Raw genomic sequence first — 22,801 nt, 5'->3', positions numbered from 1 at the left:
GTATGTCATATTTGTTGTACGATGTTTTGTGAATGGTGTATCTACTGACTATAAATACTATACCCTTTGCTTTGCCAACATCATCAGTCTCACCACTTCCTTCATTTTCTTCTCCAATTCATTGTTGTGCTCTCTTTTATGCCACACTCTAAAGCCCTTCATATTCCAGAGTTCCTGGCTCCCACCCTCACCATTTTAAAACCCCATGTGGAAACCTGTTTTTTCTCCGAGGGCTTCAAACACTAACCCACATCAATGCCATGCTATAGCCACTCCCATCTATATTTAAAAACAAACGTTCTAAATTATCACAAATCTCTGGATTCCCCAGCATAGTGTTCTCAAATCTTGGCATTTTAGGGTCCAATGCTATGAAGCAATTATTCACTCCTACACATACCCCTGCTGACTCCAGTGGGACTGGATACCAGATTAGACCCTTAAATTGTAATCCCTCTGTCAGGGACATCTCTATCTGCACCTGGTACAACACTGAGAATACTGGTAGTACTTAATTATACCACCACCCAGGTAAAAAACTCCTGCCAGTTATAAATGCACAAGTGTTTTCAGTACAGTATTCGGGTTATCTGACGGAGTAACAGATAACATACCTCTAGCTGTTTACTAGCTTCTTCATTCCTCAATATCAGAGATAACTTGGTGCGAAGACTTCGAAAGTGCATATCAATCAGCATATTTGCTCGCTTTGTTGTTACTTCATTGATGGACTACATTATTGATAAAAAACAAAATAGTTGATAAATCCACTGTTCAAACAAACCCTTACAATAGGTAGTTAGGGAAATAGTACTTACCAAAATGATAAGCTGATAGTTTTCAGAATCATATATTACAGAAAATGCTCCAACTGCCTTTTTGAAGTCTTTATGTGCAGACTCTTTGGCACACCTAAGAATAAAAATGTTACATATTTACAGAATGTTTATTTGATGCATTTGTGGCTCAACCATAAAACGTATCATCTTTCAAACTATTAATGGTAAAATATTTTCTTTGTAGAACACAAGGGTAGTTCTGTAGGAATGCTAAGTTAATATCTGAAAACTATCATTCTACTGGCATGAGTAGATATGGCAACCAGAGTTAGCATCTTTATAGGAAAGATGTAAATAAAAAGCTAGTTCAAATCTGCTGTGTGAAGAAATCTAAACTTAAAGATACTCCTTTCTTCTGTAAAGGATGTAGACAATCTTTGGGGGAGGGGAGGTGGGAAACAAGGGGGGGAAGGCAAAACTTCCTTCCGAATTCAAATATAGAAAATAGTAAAAGGAGATATTCCAGTTGTCTTTCCAGACGTGCATGTATGTGTAATTTATGAAGATGCTAAGCAAGATTAAAAGATTAGTATTCCTCGTATTTTTTGGTCTTCACAAGTGTGGGTATGTGCACACTAAACTTGTTTAAAGGATAATATATTTCTATTAAATGAACATTACTGATAATTGATGGTAGAAATATAATTGATTATTTAAAGAAAAAATTAAGGAACTATTATTAATTCTATCGGGTATAGTAGATTTAAGACTACACACTTTGGATCCAATTCAGTCACATATCAATAAAGGCTTCCAACACAATGACTCATGACAACCATCAGAAAGTGTCATTAGAACCTTGAAATGTACGTCATTTCTTTGGTCTTATGTAAAATATATTTTTCTTCTGCATTTCTGAATGTTAAGTTTTGTCATTTACATTTTAATTATATCTGGCTACATGTCCATATTTCTGTGATAACCACCACATTTAATTTTGAACAATTTATCACTTGGGAAGAGGAGGATAGTTTTCACTAGATTCCTCTCACCACCTACTGTATTGATATAAGCAAACGCTGAATTCTTCATCAAGTGATTCAGGAGGGTTCTCTTCATAAAATAATCTAAGATAAGTGGTGGTATCTTATATAAATAATGGTTGAATAGTAAGATTTTTTTTCACCCATTTTTCCCATAACCAAGCTTTATAGTCTTAGCTTTGTACTTCAGAAAAATATTTACTAAACTTTATCTAAACTATATTAAATACAGTTATTCTGCATTTGATTGACCAGTTGAATTTTCAATTAAATTTAATAAAACAGAGAGCTTCAAGTAAGGAACTATTTCAGTAAAAGCGCTCAGGTTAAAATGTCAAAAGTTTATGATTCACCAGAAATCTGAGATGAAATTATTTCCATGTAATTCATTGTAGCTCATATGTTGTTCCTGCACATGATAGATTCATCTAACACTGCTTTCAAAAAGTGAAATGATGAGCTTTTTAGAAGAAAAAACATTAAGATCTTATCTTTTTAAAAGACTTGTTTAATCTTAAATACTTAAATAAATAAATAAATAGACCCTGAGCTGTCTTTTTTTTAAATGTATCTGTTAGGACCAAGGATTTAGGATTCTATATTTTGCTGCCAGAATTGATGATACAACAAATGAAAGCACTGTAAATGCATCCAGTTCTCTACTCAATAAAATGGGTGGCAGCAAGGTGCATAGGAGTTCACTAAGTGGACTACAGAACATTCCACTAAGCTTATAATTTTGAAGTTTCGAGAGTCTTATGCAATAGAATAGCTTCTTTCTATAAGACCCCCTTCTCCAGTTCTGTTTTGGGTTATCTTTTAAAGCTATAAAGGGAAGTCAGAGTTTCAACCAAGGTTTCTGAACTACAGTCTCTGGAATTCTCAGGTAATTTCATGTCAGTATTCTACAAGTCTCACAATTAGTTGTTCTTATTTCAAGCCAGTAGATAACTGAATAATAATCAGTAATGGCAGAAACTATTTCATCCATATATTCACCATTAAAATAACCTACCCTTAATATGCAACATGGCATTTTCCTCAGCCATTAAACATGTATTTATATAGACACTTGTCATATACAGTTGCTTATCAAGTTCAAAAAAGTATTTTCATGTAATTTTCAAATAACTTGATAAGATACATTCAATTCTTACCAAATTCATTTTTTCCCCTATTCATATCAGAAAACAGTAGAACAATGAAACAAAAATCAACACAAAATCTGTCTGGTTCTATACTGGTTCAAGACAATGAAAACCCAAAAGAAAAAAAATTCCTTATTTCTGCAGGCTTGCAGTACCACTTCAGACATTAATTCCTGAAATGGGTCCAAACTGTTACATTGTTAATGTCTACATTTTCTGCACTTTCATCTGATAATGTAGAAAAATCTCATTTAAACTATTAATGACAATTTTCAATTCCCTCTTCTCTGAGTTCTCATATTCAAGCAAAATTTCAAAATAAATTACGTATACAAACAGATTTGTACTTACATTTGCCTTAAATCTTCTGGCACTTCCAGTTTGATCTTGTGAAAAGTATCTTTTGTTGCAGGTTTGTTGGGATTCACAGATCTTAAACGCTCAATTGTGACAATTTCATTGTATGTAGCATCACAGGCTGCATATTCTATTACATAAAACTGATATAAAAAATAATAAAATCATCCAAGCTACATGTTTAATGACAAGAACAAGAATTGTGCTATGACTGCATTGAGTGTGAAGTATTCATTAATTGTGCAAATAAACTCTGCACTTTTTTAGTTTTAGGTAAAAAGACACTCCTAAATCAAACTTCCTACTAATGGGATAGCCTACATAGTTACTTAAGAATAAATTTAAAGAGAGAAACAAACAACTTCAAATCCGATGTCCAGACAGTTGCAAAAGAAAAGAGAAATACAAGAAAATTGAAGTGTGTATGTATATATATTCCTACCTCACCCTTTATCATTCTCACTTTAGCCAGCCACCAGCAACATGGTTCTTTTTCATTTGCTCTGGAATAAACCTAAACAAAAAAGTATAATGTACAACACTGAAGGATGAGAACTGTTAAAGAAACTTGTGTAGAATTTGCATAAAGCACATCACAAGTCATGACTGATATTACCACTAAATCTGTCCCTGCTATGCAAGAACTTTTCAAACCAGTCAATTATATAGGATCCATAAAGTGTAAACCAAGTGCCTCGTTCAAACACCACAGCAAATATAAAATTATAGCCTGTATGAATCTGCAAAAGTCAGGACAATCCTGAATGACTCAAAAAAAGCAAAGGAATTCAGACTTATACGCCAGCTAATATTTCATTTTCCTCTATAACTCTTCTAATTACGTGCAGGTACTGTACGGGTCATGCCAGTGCACAATCTTATAGTCAGCATTGACATATTGAACCTCTCTCATAACATCAATAAAGGCAGGTTTATACTAAAAAGTTTTGCCAGCATAGCAATGTCAAATAGGGATGTGATGATTTTATGTTATCGTTTTTTATACATCACAGCTATGTGGCAAAAGCCCTAGTGCAGACAGTTTTATCAGCAAAGAAGTGGTTTTGCTGGCATAGTTTATTTTGCTCTCTGAACCAGAATAAGCTATATTGCCATACCAGCAAAACTTTTAAATTTAGACAACATTTAAGAAAGGAGTAAGAAGTTTAAACTTGTAAAATAAGGAAGTTGGATGGGTAATATTAGAGTGACCTTAATTTTTGTATATTACGTTTTCTAAATTGTAATTCTGTAAGACTGAAAGAAGAAGTAGTAGTATGTTTAATCAGCCAACTGTTAACTCTGGCTTCAAAACACGAATTGGAGTCAGGTACCCAACTTCTACTGATTGTTGCTCTTTGTGCCTTTGAAAATTCCCCCACTCAATAATACCATGCTATAACCCAATGGTTCTCAAACTGTGGGTTGGGACCCCAAAGTGGGTTGCGATCCCATTTTAATGGGGTCACCGAGGCCAGCATTAGACTTGAAGGGGCCCAGGACTGAAGCCAAAGCCCGAGGCCCACCGCCCAGGACTGAAGCCGAAGCCAGAGTACTCCAGCCTTCCCTCCCTCAACTCGGGGCGGTGGGGCTCGGGCTCCCTCTGCCCTCCCCACACTCTGGGCAGCGGGGCTCCAGCTCCCCCATACACACTTGGGGCAGCAGGGCTCGGGCTCCAGCCCCCACCCACCCATCCGGGGTCATGTAGTAATTTTTGTTTTCAGAAAAAGGTGCAATGGAGTTTGAGAACCGCTGCATAATCTATCACATTACTGCCAACATCCTGTACAAAAACAAGTTTTAATTTGCATTCAATTACATGAATTTGAACAAAATACTGCCCAATTGTGCAAATGGCTCCAGTTTCCCCATAAACCCTGAAATGAATAGTTCTGTGCCCCTTCAGCAACAGATCTGTCTATCCCCAGCTGTACGTCAATGATGCAATCCAAGAGCTGACCCTGGGTCAATTAAATGTGCGCTTCCCAGCTCCACATCAATTAATTCTCACTCTGTCAGTCACACAATTATTTCTGGGGCCCCTGCCCAAAAATCAACTCTGCATTCCCAGTCAATCAACTGGGGAAGTGAGGAAGACAGCTAAATCACAAGCAGATGGGTTTCCCCCAGAGATCTATAGGAAGGTCTGAAAACCCATCAAGTTGGCAGGTCTGTTATCAATGGGCACCGAGGGTATTTTTTAGTACATATTACAAAGTTGCTTATTTATCTTGAGGTTTTACTTTATATGTATAGGCCCTGTCTATACTACAGCTGAAACAGTTCTGGCTAACATGATTCAAACCCAAGAACATACTAACACACACACTTTTCTTCATCAATGAAGACATGAGGATCTAATTTACAGCACTGTTTGTAAGCCAATTGCTATCATTACCATGGAGGTCAGGGAAATAACTATAGCATACAAATCCCTCAAGTGTCACGGATGTGGTTTACAACTGTCAAAAGAAGCTCTTAAGTAGACTCAACATTATCTTCTCTAATGTCTGATATCAATCAGATGGCATAGTGTTGTACTTATTCCTAGTTACTTAGTACCTTTTTAGAATATCAGCTATTTAAAACATAATACATACCTCTACTTCATCACTTTCATTTATGTCTTTATTATAGCCTGCAGGTGGTGGAAACCTCACATCATGGAATGGAATTTGTCTCTCTGGCTGCCAGCTGAAAACAAAAATACAGTGATAGACTGGCCCAGGTACTTTCACTTTCTTTTTAAAAGGATGACCACAAGTGTTTTCTACCTGTAAAATTCACATCTTTACTTTCCATACATTTTCACACAAAAACATCATGAAATTTAAACTAACAGAATCTACTATAGAAATGTTGCAGAAAAAGTTTTTAAAATGTAGTTAAGCATCTTAAAACTAATAGAAGTATTAAAACTGTATCAGGGACCTTCTTGAAGTCTGGAGGCAGCAGAAAAATCTTTTGGTTCCCTTACCACAAAATAATTCTTCCCAAAAATCAGTATTTTGCTTACAATACTGCCAAACACCTAGAAGTTCTATTTTTATACTAAACAAATTCCAAATTCTTCTATTTTTCTATCTTCTATTTAAAAAATAACACAAACTTTACTAAGTAGAACATATCAATAACACTGACAATTTAAAGGTGTGCAGTAAAGTATTGAAGATTTCATCAACTTAAGAAATATGTGCTGTATGCATGTTATAACCAGGCTAACATGGATATTCAAGCACAATAGCTTAAAGAAAAAGACAGCTTGAAAATCTAGCTAAGTTTCAGATTTTATAACTTATTATAGTTTAACAATCACATTTTTCTTTATCTTTAAAAAATGTGTTTTTCACTTCCCTGTTGCTATTTGAAAGAACCAAACAAATTAATAGGGGAAGTTGAATGACTTTATAGGAGAAATAGTAAAATTGACTATACACAGAGTATTGAACAAAGTAAAAACAGAAGAAGAATTCTTTCTAATTTCAGTTAACAGTGATAGTATGAAGAACGAGGAGTACGTAAATTCTTTTTTCAGACATAAGTATAACAAGTTAAAAGCATCCCTTCAAAATGCTCTCTTTCCTCGGATCTTATGACACCCGTAGTTTTAACAGACGCTAGCAAGGAATGTCCCAGCATACACTTAGTGATGTCACCTCAACCACAAATATATGCTGGAGAAGGTTTATAGAGGTGTACATTATTTTCCTCCATTAAAAAAAAACAACAGATATATAAATACAGAATATTACAAAGATTTTCTCTTTTATATGCCTCTAAGGGCATGTATTCTTAAAAAAATGGAAAGGGGTGGCTAGCACATGGATTTCTTGCAAGGAGGCTGCCATAGGCCTCAGTGTTGATGCTGCTATATTTTAAAATCAACTCAGAATAACTTCTGTAATAATTTGGTGTGTCTAACATCTCCATTAACAAGAGATACTGGTTGAACTCATGGAACTGCGTTTGAGCCATCCAGACACAATACATAATATTAGTAATGCAGCAATGTTTACCTTTGCCTTTAACAAAACAAACTTATTTTATTACATCTTTCCTAGGTAAAATTTTTAAATAAAATACTATCGTTTTTATTGTGAAGAGCAATAGCATAAGCGTTCAGATTTTAAATGTTTTACATTTTTTTTACCCATACCCAAAAAAAGCACTATTTATGTATTACTAAGTTAGACACATTAAATAAACACAGTATTAGATTTAAACATTGTGAAAAACATCAACAGTACACTTACTTGTTTTCAAATGCAACTGTTATTGAATCTTCATGTACATCCTTTACAAATGCCTGTATGAAAAAAATAGTACAATTATGGATAGCGCCTATAGTTTAAAAATATTGCCATCTTAAAACTTATTTTTTCCACTGACACCACTGAAACATAAAAAATTAAGTCTGTTTTAAAATCAGCTGCTCTCTCTAATTTTGCAGTATTTTCCTAGAAGATGGCAATATAGAGACAAAGTTGCTGACATCTTTGTACTCCCCTGGTTTATGGGCACCACACAGTACATTGATATGCTTATGCAGTACTCAAATCATACATGCACTATTTTCTTTTCACATCTTAAAAGGAACAGTGTGTAATACAAACAGAATGTATGAATGTTAAAAGCATTATGTTATGTTGCGTTAATAAGGTTTGCCTAAAATTCTACATTTCCTGTAGTTCTGACTGTAGAACTGTGGCGTAAATCAAAAATCCCAACAAATTTTTATTCCCCACCCCCATATCCCAGTACTAAGCTCTCTCAGCTCCCTCCCCATCTCTCTTTTCACCCCAAAACAAATTCCAGTAACACCAACAAGACCCAGTTATACTCAATTCACCCAAGCTTTAGCCAGATCCCCTTCAATCCTATTGCCTGGCGCTCAGCAACTCTGCCTTTCAAATTAATTCAAGTGGGACATCCTTCCCTCTATTTCCTCCCAAGGTGGTGGCTCTGTACATTTTTCATCCCTAAGATTCTCCTTTGGTATAAGAAGGAAAAGACTTTAGTGGGCCTACTGAACTGTGACTCAGGAAATCTGGATTCTATTCCCATCTCCACCACCAGCCTGCTGGGTGACCATGGGAAAGTATCTCTGCCTTTCCGTGCTTCACAGTGTTTCCGTGTCCCCATCTGTAAAATTATGATATTGATACTCATCACTTTTGTAAAGCACTTTAAAGATGTACTGATGAAAAGTGTTATATAAAAAGTTAGATAGTATTATTCAGAGCCTCCAGATAATCGTGGTTATGTGGAAGGGAGAGGGGTAGAAATTTTGAAATTTCTTCCACTAACTAAATGCTTACAAAAGAACTTTTGCAAGTGTCTAAAATAGAAATAAATAAACGTAATTGTGTCAAAAAACTATGATAATTGATAGGTTTTCTGCTTGCATGTGTCCATATAAGAAGTTGATTCATGTGTGTATTCAGGAGCGTAGATGGGGAAAAGGGACATGAATGAAAGGACTATGCTAGTTTGTTCTACTAGAAGTAAAGGTATTTTTAGCACATCCGTAAAATGAAAATAAACTAGATCATTGAAAGCGTTAACGATTATTTACACCAAATATGTGGAATATTTAATCTTCCCCCAATTTTGAGACTTCTAGTGAAATGAGGGGACACTTTTATACTTCAGATTCCATAGTAACTTCACTTTTCTTCCAATATTTGTCTTTTAGAAAATACTCCCAAGTATTTTCTTACGAACAGAAGCACCTAAGTATCAAACAAGACCCTCAAGAGCGACTACTGCTAAAATGAAGCGCCATAGGTGTACATGAGTACAACCGTGGGTCTAGCAGGAAGTTCAATACTGACTCAATAACCTGCAATGAACTAATAATCTCTTTTGAGCTGAGGTCAATGCAAAGTGAAAAAGAGCTCCTTTCACAGCATGCCCACCCTTTAAAGCACTCAAGGAACATTAAAGGAAGCATTAAAGTTATTTATATCGAAGTACCTTCAGAAAGGACACAAATTGGTTATAAAATTGGGCCATATCACTTACAAAGCCTCCCTTTCTATACATACCAAAATTACAGTTAATATTTTTCTCTGGCATGACAGAAAACAAATCTAACATCAGAGCTCAGCGTCTCACACATGTTAAGATAGGTACAGAAATAGTATTTATTTAAAACAACAGAACTTTAGGTTCACATACACCCATGCAGGTATTGCAAATTTTGCATACATCTCATATCCCTCTTTCCTCTGTCTTGGCTTATGATAAGCTCAGGGCCGCAGCAATTAAGGATATGCACTTGACAAATATTAGGATAGACTTGCCCCATTCTGAAACAGTGAACACATTTTCAAATGTTTGACATGTGCAGGTCTGAACCAGCTATTGATCTAGATATTAACAGACATGGATGCCTTGACATCTGAAGTATACTGCAATTACTACCAAACATTTTGTATAAACTTATAATTCTGCAGAAAGGCAAAAGAGCAGGTCTATGTACTATTAGTAATAGTCACCTATGCAAAAGCAAAGATAATCTTATCAAAATTATCTGATTACATCATGAAAATATACATCTTAAATCAAGAGCTGCAAACTAGTCTTGAGGGGAAAAGTAAGAATGACAGATGCTAGTGCCAGCAGGAAGAACTTGAACTTCTTAATTAATCTTTTTGGTTTTCTTTGAACCATAACAGGATGAATGCTATATGTCTTTTTTAGTATGAAGAAACACTCTGAGTAGAAGTCTTTCCCTTTACAATGCTAAGCACTTCACCATCTTTAAGGACTCCTGAAGCTGTTCTAAGCACTGAACATGGTCCGTGAAAAATACAGGAAATGGCATGGAGTGAACTGGGATAGGGTTGGGTGGGTAGCAGAAAGAGTAACTGGCTCTTCTATCCACACTCAATAATTGCCAGAACAATGTGTTAATTCCACCACATCCCATAAGGAAACGGCCCAAATGGCCCTAGAAAGGGAATTACAGAAAGAAGGGTAGTCAAATTGAAGACAAGCTCTGTGTTCTTAAAACAATCCACCAAATGTTTTGTTTGGAAAAAGTGAAGGTCACATGAGCAACTAATTAGGACGATAACCTTTGGAGGGATGTTTTTCCCTTTCTTCTCATAGCCTTTAGTCTGAAGTTCCAGTAGATTGAATGGTAACCCCCTGCCATAGTTACTGTCTGTGGTAGCAGAAAGAGGAGGTTGTTGAACCTTTCTAGCTTGGCTGAAGATGACTCAGAGATTGTGCAGAGGATTTAGCATCAATTATTTTCTAAGAGTCTCATCTGTTTTCTTACCATACAAATTTTCCACAGAAAGGAAATCTTCAATGTGGCTTGAGCCTCCACCAAGAGACATGAATGCTTAAGCCAGGAACACTGATGAAGAGCAATACCCAGATGCAACTGCTCTTGCTGTGATGTCCAATGAAGCATGAAGAGTATGTGTGGATGCCACATCTCTCTAATGTCTATCACTGTCTTCCCCTGTTCCTCTATCAGATGGTCCAGAGGAAAAAGCACCTAATCCCAAAGCTGATATAAAGTTAAATGTTGAGTGTACCTGCACAACAGCAAGCACTGTTGAGAATTATATGAATTGGTATGAATCAATTCAGTTCATACCTGGTTTAAAAGAGTTAGTCATGGGAATAAATTCAATTAAAAATTAGGTTTTGCCACAGCATAAACAAGCAGCTCCAGCTAAGTTATGATAGTCTGAATTTTTTTTCTTTAATTTTCAGTATTATAGAACTTATAAAGAGAAAAATGCTTGACAAAATATTTTAGCTGGGACCACAAAACCTCTGCCCAAGCACAGAATGGCAGGGTTTCTTAAAATGCATGTCAGCTTAAACACAGCAGTATGATATACACGGTACATGTACTGATGTACTAATATGTTAAAAAATGAAGAGTTTAAGTCTAGTTCCAAATTTCAGTGGCAGTGGGGCCATGGAGGATAGTAACTGATGCATTCTAGTGCAAGGAACTAATAAAATCCATTCCCATTGAAAACAGAGTAGGTAGGCTTTGCGAGAACAGTGCAGAGAGAGTTTCCACACTGTTCACAGATCAATAAGTTGCAGGGATGGATTGGGAAAACTGGAATATAAAGATGCAGAGATATGTATATCTCAGGCTCATAGGTGTATGGGTAAGGAGGGATGGCAGACTAGCCTGAGCAAACATGCATGACAGATAGCAGAGTGTGAAACATACTAAAGGTAGAGGGAGACTAAGATGAGGGAAAACAGGGAGAAGATAAAAGGTTGGAGTAGATATAACATCAAGAGGAATGATGTTTAGAAAGAAGTTAGGGGAGGGAGGAACAGAGCATGAGAAAAACATTTAGATCATTATTAGTGGCCGTATCAATTTTTTTTTTCCAGAAGTTCATGAGCAGAAAGGTTTGCCCTTACTGTCATAGAGCACAAAAACAGAAAGCGCATAATAAATAACTAAAGTTGTTCACTCTACCCTACATGAAAAACTTAAATGTGGTGCACTTTCATCATGGCAACTGAATAACATTAAATCCCTGAGCTTCACACTAGTAACATCAATAAAATAAATAAATAAAACCTGTCCCTGCAACATATTGTGATGTTACGAGGTCTCAAATATGTCAACATTCCCAAACTCTGCAAAATAAAGCTTTACTTTCAGTGATCCAAATAGTATGGCCTAAATTTCATTATTAGTCATTTTACAAATGTAAATGTTATGCTACTGTAAACACCAATATATTTATTATTTCAGTGCTCAAGAGTAGGCAAATGAACAATTAAAGATATGGTACCTGTCCCAAGGAGTTTAAAGTGTAAAATCAGATGTAATAACTGGAGATCAGAAGAGGGTAAGGGGTCCAAGAGAAAGAGAAGAGCAGAGATAAAGGTTATAGTAAGAAAAATGGTCAGTTACTCAGTATGGCATATGCACATATTGACCATACTATTACATTAAGTGTTAGGGGGGTTAAATTTATCATTTAATTCGCTGTTCATGGATGGCTGAAGTACTTTTTTTTCTTCAAAGGAATCAAAGAGAAAAGTGAGCCAATTTGGCTAACAAGCCTGGGAAAGGCATTCCACATAAGAGTAGCAGAATGGCAAAAAGTCACAAAGAAGCAGCAGGGGAAGGAAACAAAGGGAATGTCCAGGCTGGCACCATTAGAAGGATGGAGGGGATGGGAATTGACATAAACGGAGACAAGGTTGGAGATATCTGTTGGGGATGAATTATGTAACCTTGAAAGAAAGGACAAGGAACTACAATGGGGAGCCGGGGGGAATTCTGCAGGATGTGACGGGATTAAAACAACAAATGACAAAGATGATTTTAACATCAGCAGTATGGATGGAGACAAGTTAAATATCCAGAAATCCAAAATAAAAACTGTAGTCATTGAGACAATGGACAAGCAATTGAACCATTGGGAAATTTTAAAAAGGGGCAGATTTTAATAATGTTATGGAAAAAGAAATGGCAAGATTTGGCCACAGACAGGAAGTGGATGGAGAGGTCAAAAATGGATCTACATTGCAGACTGACAGGATGCTAATAGTATATCAACAGCAAGAGATAATGGAAGAAGTGGAGTGTCTTTCAGGGAATATCCTGACTGCTTTTCAACCCCACTTGCACAGGATTGATCCCATTAAACAGCTGCATACAACATTTTCTTATCTAATTACAATAATTGAATATGCTCACAGTATATCCTAAGTGGTTTTTTAAGTGACCTCTTTGGTCCTTGCAACAGAAGTCCCAAAGACACACCTACTTTAGGAGAAAAACTTAGCCACTTTTAATCAACATATTATGTTGGTATCAATTTTACATGTGAGACTAATATTATGGGAGATGGGATTAAGCAATAATAGTTTTATAATGCATTTAAAGATTATGAACACAGTAAAAGACCTAACACTGGTAATTTTCAGTAAAACTAAAAAAAAACTGAAACAAGTACACTACTGAATGTCTTACTTTGTATATTGTATTGTGCCTTCTACTGCATTTGTATTCATTACAGAAAAATACTTATGGATAGGCATCATGCTTTTCAAGATTGAACATAGAACTGGAAGCCAAGAACTCCTTAGTTCTAAATCATATTTCTGTCAATAGCTCAGGGAGCAGCCTTCAACAAGTCACTTATCCTAATTTTGTAGATAGGGTAATAAAAATTATCTACCTACTTCGTGGAGGTGTTAAAGGGCATTAATATTTGTACGATTCTTTGAAAATATAAAGTACTAAGATATTATACTAAAATCAGTTCTCTAATATACTGTAGAAAAATTAACTATAGATATATTATCAGCATCCTTTATATTTTCTGTATGTAACTGAAATGAACACAATTTTCTAAAACTGTCACTGTCCTCAAGTGCAATTTTTACTTCTTAAAGTACGTTGACAGGGAATAAATGTTTAGAGGGAAGGACATTAAAACATCACCAATTATTTTGTATATCAGGCTGCAGAACAAGTGGGTTAAACCCGATTAATTTGTTCCCTAGTATAAATTTTCCATTAGATAACGCCCCACACTGAAACACACAAAATTCAAAAACTGTAAGTGTACTTAAGTATTCCTCTCTTAAAATAAAAGAACACTGTACAGCACACATATATTAGTGATGTCCATGTGATGAAATGCATTTATCTTGCATCTTTGACTATTTTACCTGCACTATGCCCCTTAACGCCATATCAGCCAGCACTTAACATTTTTAACCTTCCAAAGAGATTCAGGTCCAAGCCACAAAAGTCAGGCTGATTTCAAATATGCCTAAAGTTCATAGATTTTCAAAAACTGAGGTTTTGGGTCAGGCTCTTCTCCAGCTACAAACCTCTGAACAGCTTTAAAACAGCCACTGAAAAAGAAATATACACACAACGTAGTGTAAAAAACGCTTTCTATCCACAAACATGGAACATCCACCCACAATTGAACGGGTCTGAGTGACAATATTAGATCTGGGACCAGCAACTGTTCTAAGTTCAACATCTCATGTCAACAAGGATCTCTAGAAATAAGCATCCTACATTTCAGATGTGCTGGGCACTCTCAGCTCCCATTGCAATGTGAATAAGAGCTCAGAGTGCTCATCACTTCTGAAAAAAACAGGCCAGAGAGCTTTACCCATTTGAAAGCTGGAAATCCTACCTTTTAAATGTGATTTGGTACTCGTTTCTAGCTAGGACAAGCTATGAGGTATCTGCCCTTAAATTTGTGACAGTAAGATTTATAAAACCTATTTTAGATCATTAAACAGTGTGTATACTGAAGTAAATATTAGATGCCAAACAGACCAAGGCCCCACTGTAATAGACACAGCACAAACAAAAGCTTCCCCAATTTTAAGTTACCTTCTCCCCCTCCACTAATACAACTGGTATTAAAAACAACCTTGGCTTCGTAAAGGGATAAAAAATATCCAACATTTTTAAAAGCTCTCCAGAATATTACTAAAACATTTTATTTTAATATATATGGCATAAAAGTAGTATTACTAATAGCTGGTATTACTGATATGATGGTACTACTGACCTTCATTTGGAATGACCTAAATAATTCTTTGTAAGCTTTGCCACCATAAATAACATGGCCATTCCCTAACTCATGCCAGTAAGTGTCTTTATCCTTTGTCTTGTACTCCATACATATTAGCATGTATCCTGATTTAATGTATTTACAGTATTTTTGCTAAGGGTTTTCCAATCATAGTGAATTAAGGTGACTTTATAGTACTAATTTTAGGATGATCACTAGATATTAACATACCATAAAATGAAATGAGATGATGAACAGTTTTACAATATTATAACTCTAGAGGGATCCATCAAGATGCTGTTTAAATACATTTCTTATTTTCCCATTGGGATAGTCTTGTGTTTAAGCTGTTCTGTTCCTGGCGCCCATCACAAACTTAACATGATGTTAGGCAAGCCAGTTCATTCAGTGCCTCAGTTTCCCCATCTGTAATATAGGGATAATACTGACATCTGACAGGACAGCATGTAAAATTAATCAATAAGTGCAAGGGGCTCAGATATTATGGTAATATAAAGAGGCTATAACTAGATTGGATAAACTATGACTTTTCTGTTAAATACTAATCCTTAAACATTTGAGAATAACTTTCTATTTAAGAACTGGTTTCTACATTTATAATATATGTATTGTTTCCTCTAAGTAACCTTTGGGTCAGAGTTGATCATTTTGCTTGCCATTTTAAACCTTTCTTATTTACCCTTCCTATTTGCTAAAGAGTTTATATGAATTCTAAATTATAAGAAAAATATAATTCTCTGTTAAGAGAAATGTTTGTAAAATAATCTGGATGTACTAAATGATATTCACATTTAGTAAACAAACTCTGAGTTTATGGAACAGAGTAAGTTATGAACCAACGAAACCTTTCATTCATCATCATACACCTAACTTGTTCTGGGACCAGAAATGTTGGTAATATAAAAATATATATTTTTATATATCAGGTGATCAAGTAACCCAGCACATTTTATTTTATTTCTCTAGTGTAAAAAAAAAATAAAAAATTGAAGGGATCATGAAATTTACAATATTTCTCAAACTGAGAACTTTCTGCACTGATCTCATTCAAATAAAGTACATGAAATTGGCTTTATTTCTTCTCAGTAATCTTGTCACAGCAGTATATACTTTTAATCAGTTACTAACCAGAGAGAATATATGTTTTAAATGACCTCATTCTACAAAGCCTGCCTACTGTATATAATGTATTTAATTACTGGTACACAACTAGATACAAAACTACAGTCATTTAAAAACCCTACATCTTTAATTCCTAAAATCCATACTTCATATTTTCAGTTATCTTTTGAACAATCATCAACCCCATAAAGAAAAGAAAGAAAAGAAAAAAGGGACTTTTGTGAGTGCTCAATATTTTATTTCCTGGTACCTATATACAGATCTGGGATTTCAACTGGAACACTGCAAACCCAACAGATGCTCTATTTAGCACTCATAGTCTCTTCTCACTATGAAAACACATGAGATGGCACCAATTATTAAAACATCCCCCTCCAGATATTTTAAGGAAAAAAACCAAAGATTTTAAACAGAATGAACTTTTAAAAACCTGTATATATTTGCATCATTTTAGATCACTAGAACTCAATATTATCTAGGTCCCTGAGCTTCCTTCCTACCTCTTTCATGCTATAATATGTGAAGAACTATTCAGTTCTATCCATCTCCAGTTTATTAACAAACACAGGACACTACTGAATACTAGGCCCAATTCTTGAAGGCACTAAGAACATTCAACACCCATATGAATGGAGTGCTCAGCACCTTGCAGGAACAGACCAGGCCCATTATGGTTAACTATATTTTGACAAAGCAACAAAGGGTCCTGTGGCACTCTTTGAGTCTCAAAGGTGCCACAGGACCCTCTATTGCTTTTTACAGATTCAGACTAACACGGCTACCCCTCTGATAGTTGTATTTTGACAAAGGCCTGAATCCACTATAGTTGACTCTAATAGGAACAGGACCTAACCCAGTTTTACTAATGGTTTGGTGGTTTTTTTTAATCTTCTGGATCACAGACCATTACAACCCAAACGATGACCTATTGTATACTGACCAATGCTCATTTCATGTAACAACAGGGGCAATACTAGCCGCTGTAACCATCAACAGGAATAGCTGGCAGTGTGTGTGTCTCCCCGCTCAGTGAAGGCTCTCCCCAACACCCAACACACACCCGCCACCACGTATACATCAAATAGGCAAAACCCCATTTTCAATGGGAGCCGTATTGGTCAGTAACGTTTCCAGGAACTCGGGGCAGGCCTGAAGGCCAAGGGATGCTCCAACCCAGGTCGGGACGGGCATCCCCGGCCGCGGCATTAGCAGCGCCACTGGGGGGGGGGGGGGGGGGGGGGGGGGGGTTTCCCCCCGAATGCCCCGTTAACGAGCTTCCGGGGGCCCGCCCGGCAGGGGCTCGCCGGGGTAGGCCCCTCGCGCTGAGGCTCTACTCGGCCGCTGATCCCCGCAGCGCTAGGAGGGGAGCAGCCCCAGCCGTGCCCCCTTCATCTTCCCCGCACCCCGGGAGCGGCGAGCCCAGGCCTCCCTACCCCCACAGGGCGAAGGTCTCATAGGCCCGAAGCCTCCGGGCCCCTGAGCTCCCTCGGTCCAAGGCGGCTTCCCTCCTCCGTCCCCCTCCCCTCAGGTACGGGGCGGGAGGAACCGGCTCTCCCAGGCCGCTGTCTAGCCCAGGCCTCTCTCCTTTCCTCATAGGCGGGAGGAGCCGCCGCCTCCTGCCCAAGCCCCCCCCCCCCGCGCTCCCCCCGCGGAGGCCCGGCCCGGACGCGTGGTACCTTGTAGAAGGCCCCATTGGAGCCCCGCACCTCCACCACCAGCTCCTCCATGTTGTGCCGCGGCGGCTCGGTGCGGGATGCCCAGGCCCGGCACCGCCTCTCTCGCTCGGCGGGAGGGGGGAGGGGAGCCGCGGTTCGCTCCGTAACCGGACGGGTGGGGGCGGGGGCTCGTCGGCTCCGTTCCTCGCCCGCGCCTGGCCGGAAATGAAAGCGAAACGGTCGCCACCCGGCGGCGCGCGGGGAAGAAGGGAGAGGGGCGCCCGCTTAGAATGTAAACATTAAACCCACATCACGTGACGGGCTCCGACGGAGGGGGGGAGGGGCGGGGAATTAACTCGCGCGAGCACACACCCCGCTCGCGGCCACCTAACGGCCAGCCGGCCGCACCCCGCCCTCACACACACACACACACACAGGCGCGCTAGCGGCGGCAAGCAACCTAACCTCACGGCGCTACGGCGCCCCGCCCGCGCCCTGAGCGACTGCCTCGCCACCCAATGGCGGTACGCCATCGACGTGTGCGGCGGCCAATGGGAACGCCCGCTGAGGAGGCCCTGTGACTCGGGAAGGCGCGGGTTACCATGGCTTTCAAAGGAGCCCCTCGGCTCGGTGACCGGCCCGGCTCTCCGGGGGGGCCTTGCGTCGAAGGAGAGGGGCGGGGGGATAGTCCAGAGAAATCCCGGTGACGGGGGGGCGCGTGGGGGAAGGGCGGCTGGTGATGCGGCCGCCCGGAGGGAGGGGACGGCTAACGGGAGATGGCGGCTGAGGAAGGAGGCGTCGCTGTGGAGCCGCACGGCTGGTGAAGCGCCGTGTCTGTGCGGGGGAGCCCGGGGCTAGGAGAAGGCCCTTTGCAGCACCTCGGGCGCGTGGACTGATAAGGGGGTTCGCACTTCCGGTTTGGCCTGAATTAAACCCTGGCAGGTGCTGTTAAGGCCCTGATGGGGCTTTCACCCCCTCTCAGTGCCTCATGGAGGGGGGACCCCGAGTCTGGTCTCTGCCATTTCTCAGGGGCTGTTTCTCCGTCTGGGATAGTTCAAAATGTTCCGCAGATCAAATCAGCAAGGGATTGTCAGGAGCCGCTGTTCCATACAGGTGGCGTTGTTGGGGAACAAAGTGGTAGTGGTGTTAAGTCATTTCCACTCTCGTTGCTTGGATGTTAGTTGGGAGCACAACACATGGATATGTTTAATACAAACTGCATCCCAAAATAGTAGGTAAAAATGTATGCCGACTGTTCAAGGCAAATAATGTCTGTTGCTTCCACAGAGCTTGACTGTACACAGATGGTCTGGAGGAATCTTCGTGACTTAGGGGATATGGTCTTGGTGCTGTTCAGTAATCCTACATCAAGACAATCCGTCTTGATAGTACAGAAATCTCATGTTTTGCAAATATTCCTTTTGATTCAATGGCTTCCTTTGAGAGTTACAGAAATACTGTCTCTGTCTTGTCTTAGTGCTGTATCTGATTTTACCTCCTACAAGCTGTAGGATTTATTTAAAAGTGTAGGGTGTGCTGTTTAAATTATGTACAATAGAACCTCAGAGTTATGAACACCAGAGTTTCGAACTGATCAGTCAACCACACACCTAATTTGGAACCGAAAGTACACGATCAGGCAGCACCAGAGACCCCTCCCCCCCTCAAAAAAAGGGAGATACATTTAACCCAATACGGTAGTGTAAGCTATTAACAAAAGGGAAAGTTTAAAAAAAAATTCACAAGGTAAGGAAACTTTCTGTGCCTGTTTCATTTAAATTAAGATGATTAAAAGCAGCATTTTTCTTCTGTATAGTAAAGTTTCAAAGCTGTGTTAAGTCAATGTTCAATTGCAAACTTTTGAAAGAACAACCCTAATGTTTTATTCAGAGTTACGAACATTTCAGATTTCAGAGTAGCAGCCGTGTTAGTCTGTATCCGCAAAAAGAACAGGAGTACTTGTGGCACCTTAGAGACTAACAAATTTATTAGAGCATAAGCTTTCGTGGACTACAGCCCACTTCTTCGTCTGTAGTCCACGAAAGCTTATGCTCTAATAAATTTGTTAGTCTCCAAGGTGCCACAAGTACTCCTGTTCTTTTTGCGAACATTTCAGACTTACAAACAACCTCCATTCCCAAGTGTTTGTAAGTGAGGTGCTACTGTACTTTGGATGTACATGCACAATAGGGCCTGAAATTTGATTTATAAATATTAAATGAGACACTCCATTCACATTCATCCAGGGGAGAAGGGAGAACCAGCAGCCAGAGAGGGAATAATTTGTTTTTTTTCAGCAATACATGGCTTGTGGGCTTAATTTTAGAGTAGGTTGGGCAAGGTACTTGCTTGCAATTTGGCCATCATAGTAACAAGGATCTAGTATTTAAAAAATAGGCTTTTAAGGATTATTAAATCAGCTATTAATATTAGCCTCCAGATAACATGGCGATATAGGTGAATTATAAATAGGTTATATAAAACCACACTAAAAGCACATTAAGATTGCAATGTAAAGCACTCAAACGTTAGGAAATGCCAGAAGTAAGGTTGCATGAGTGTAAGCATTATGACAGTCTTATTACATTGATCACATACTATTTGCGGCATTCTGTTGTTTTTTCTGCTAAAACACAAGAAGAAAAGGAGGGAAAAAAACCTCAACTATTTTGATAAGAGTTTTTTCCAGAACATTTAAGTTTGTCATGGTTATGACTTCTGTGACAAAACTTTGACTCTCTCACAAGTTTTTGCACAAAAGTCATGCATTGAAATCCTGGCCCCTTTGAAATCAGTGATAAAACTGTTGATGTCTGTAGGTCCAGGATTTCACCCATTGTCTCTTTCATCTTAACCAGCCTGTTCTTGAACACAACACTTCCATGAATGTTTACAAATTTCTGTGTATATACTCAGTGTAGCATGCAGGCAGGGGGTAGTTGTTGATATTCAACATTTAAATATTTTATTAAAAGATTTAAACAAATTTTGATGTAAAAATGTTTAATATCTCATGAGAAACAATGTTTACCAGGACTTGTCTTTTTAAACTAATTTGTTTTGTCATGCTGAGATGGATTTGGAATTGTCTGTAACTTATGAATATTAGGTCATGACCTAGTTACTGTAATGTTTACTGTCTGTCTATATTGAAGGACTTTAAAAAGAACTCTCTGGTAAGCTCATCTCTCTCACCAACAGAAGTTGGTCCAATAAAAGATTACATCACCCACCTTGTCTCTCTGCATATAATATTTCAGTAGCAGGATTGTTAGGAAATGCACTCAGGAAGGGAGAGTCAATCCTGATATACTCTTCTCAGGAAATACCTGAGGGACAATGCAAGGGCCATTCACATTGATGCAGAGACTCAGCCTGTTCCTGGTTTTCCTATGAGTAACTCTCGGGTATCAAACGATACAGGTGAGCTGAAAGAGAGCATGTGAGAGGTTAGACCCATCAGGAGGACGGTTAGACTCTAGGTAAGATACACAGGCATCTAGACTTTTTTGTTATAAAATCCTTTTCCCCCTTATGCTGTGCTTTATTCCTAAGATTTAATTAACAAGACTTCTGTGTTAAGGCTCTTTTGGGTCACTAAATCTCTAATTATAGGCTCCTGAAAGGAAGAACTGCGAGTTTCTGAATCCATTTGGACCTGTTTGGGTATGCAGTGTATTGTAGCTCAGGGCCTGGTCTGGGAATCATAAGAACGGCCCTACTAGGTCAGACCAAAGGTCCATCTAGCCCAGTGTCCTGTCTTCCAACTGGCCAGTGCCAGGTGCCCCAGAGGGAATGAACAGAACAGGTAATCATCAAGTGATCCATCTGCTGTTGCTTATTCCAAGCTTCTGGCAAACAGGCTAGAGACACCATGTGATTCTACCCCTTGAATGGTAAAAGTACAAAGTCTAACACTTAAGCAGCTGCACTGAGAGACCAGAGAAGGATCAGAGGAGCAGCTAGCCTGTAGCCATTACACACGGATTTTCTCATCTCTGTCTTTGACAAACAATCAGCCTCTGTCACTAAAGGCCAACTTGTGGCCCCATAAATGAGGCACAGTGGGACAAATATTTGACCTTTGCTGTAACTCTTATTTTAATTGTATAATAAAAAATAGATTATAAAGACATTTTAAAATAAAGGTTCTTTTTCAGTGAGACCTAGGGGTAATCCTATATATATACACACACATTTTGTGTTGCCTTAACATCAGGATTACATAGAGCATCGCATTGGGAGTCCTTAATATTCAAGTTCAAAGTAACTGTTCTTATGACATGTCTTTTATCAAACTACTGTATGTGCTTGTAATATAGTGTAAAAAAAGCTGCAGTAGGTCAGTAGATATAGAACTATATGATATCCTTTTCATTGCTGTCTTTTAATACTGCCAGTCTGTTTACAAAAATGGACTGAAACAAAGCATGCATAGTTGGGAATAGGTTTTATGGGGTGTCTGAACTTTTGTGTTCAGCTGTCACTTGCAACAGGTAAATGTCAGGCCATAAAGACAAGAATGAGAAGTTTGTATTTACTTATAGTTGCATTACTGACTGTACTTGAACAGAGTTGGAATAAATTGTTCATACTTAGTAGTGGGAGACAGATTTTTTGTGTGTGAACATGTTTTCTGCATTTGACTGGTGATTTAATCTGACTACATATTTATTCTCTTATTTGCTTTTCCACTACAATTTGTGACTTCCTTTCAGATGTGAGGGGAGGAATCTATTTGTATGAATATTGCTATTCATGAATGAACATGTGTGCAAACATTGAATTTTTGTGTGAATGAGTTTATTTGCATGAGAAATGCTGTGAATCCATCCTTATCTTTTTACCTGGTATCCCCTCTGAGATTACTTACTACATGTAGGACTCTGCCAAAAGAAAGTCAAAACTAATAAAACTGGTATTTGGACCATGTAGCCAGGATCTGTACTACTTGTATAAAAGAGGACAGGAAAAGATGTTAAAATGTCTTAAATTTCTAGTCCAGCTAATCTCCACCCCCACTCTGAAGTGCTGCTGTCTCTACCAGAAATTCTTCCTTAACACTTGCTAGCCTGTGAATTTATCCTCTTGGCTTATGAGACGCTCCGTGGAAATTTCTCT

General features: G+C 38.5%; 1 protein-coding gene across 3 annotated transcripts in view; it reads right to left on the bottom strand.

The window, feature by feature from the left end:
* The window catches only part of FMR1 (FMRP translational regulator 1), a 48,547-nt gene extending 30,461 nt beyond the window's left edge, over positions 1 to 18,086 (bottom strand). The window contains exons 1-7 of one of the 3 annotated variants that reach the window (XM_034781013.1): positions 17,702 to 18,086; positions 7,581 to 7,633; positions 5,928 to 6,021; positions 3,770 to 3,841; positions 3,322 to 3,470; positions 819 to 912; positions 615 to 731 (exon numbers count right to left, since the gene is read on the bottom strand). In XM_034781013.1, the coding sequence (XP_034636904.1) occupies positions 615 to 731; positions 819 to 912; positions 3,322 to 3,470; positions 3,770 to 3,841; positions 5,928 to 6,021; positions 7,581 to 7,633; positions 17,702 to 17,752 (630 nt within the window). In that variant the 5' untranslated portion in view covers positions 17,753 to 18,086. The remainder of the gene's footprint in view (positions 1 to 614; positions 732 to 818; positions 913 to 3,321; positions 3,471 to 3,769; positions 3,842 to 5,927; positions 6,022 to 7,580; positions 7,634 to 17,701) is intronic. The other 2 variants (XM_034781011.1, XM_034781012.1) reach the window with 2 other exon arrangements.
* Positions 18,087 to 22,801: the final 4,715 nt, after the last annotated feature.

The sequence above is a fragment of the Trachemys scripta genome, chromosome 9 (assembly GCF_013100865.1).
Source record: "Trachemys scripta elegans isolate TJP31775 chromosome 9, CAS_Tse_1.0, whole genome shotgun sequence".
Taxonomy (NCBI): Eukaryota; Metazoa; Chordata; order Testudines; family Emydidae; genus Trachemys; species Trachemys scripta.
This window is presented reverse-complemented; position numbering and strand designations above follow the sequence as displayed.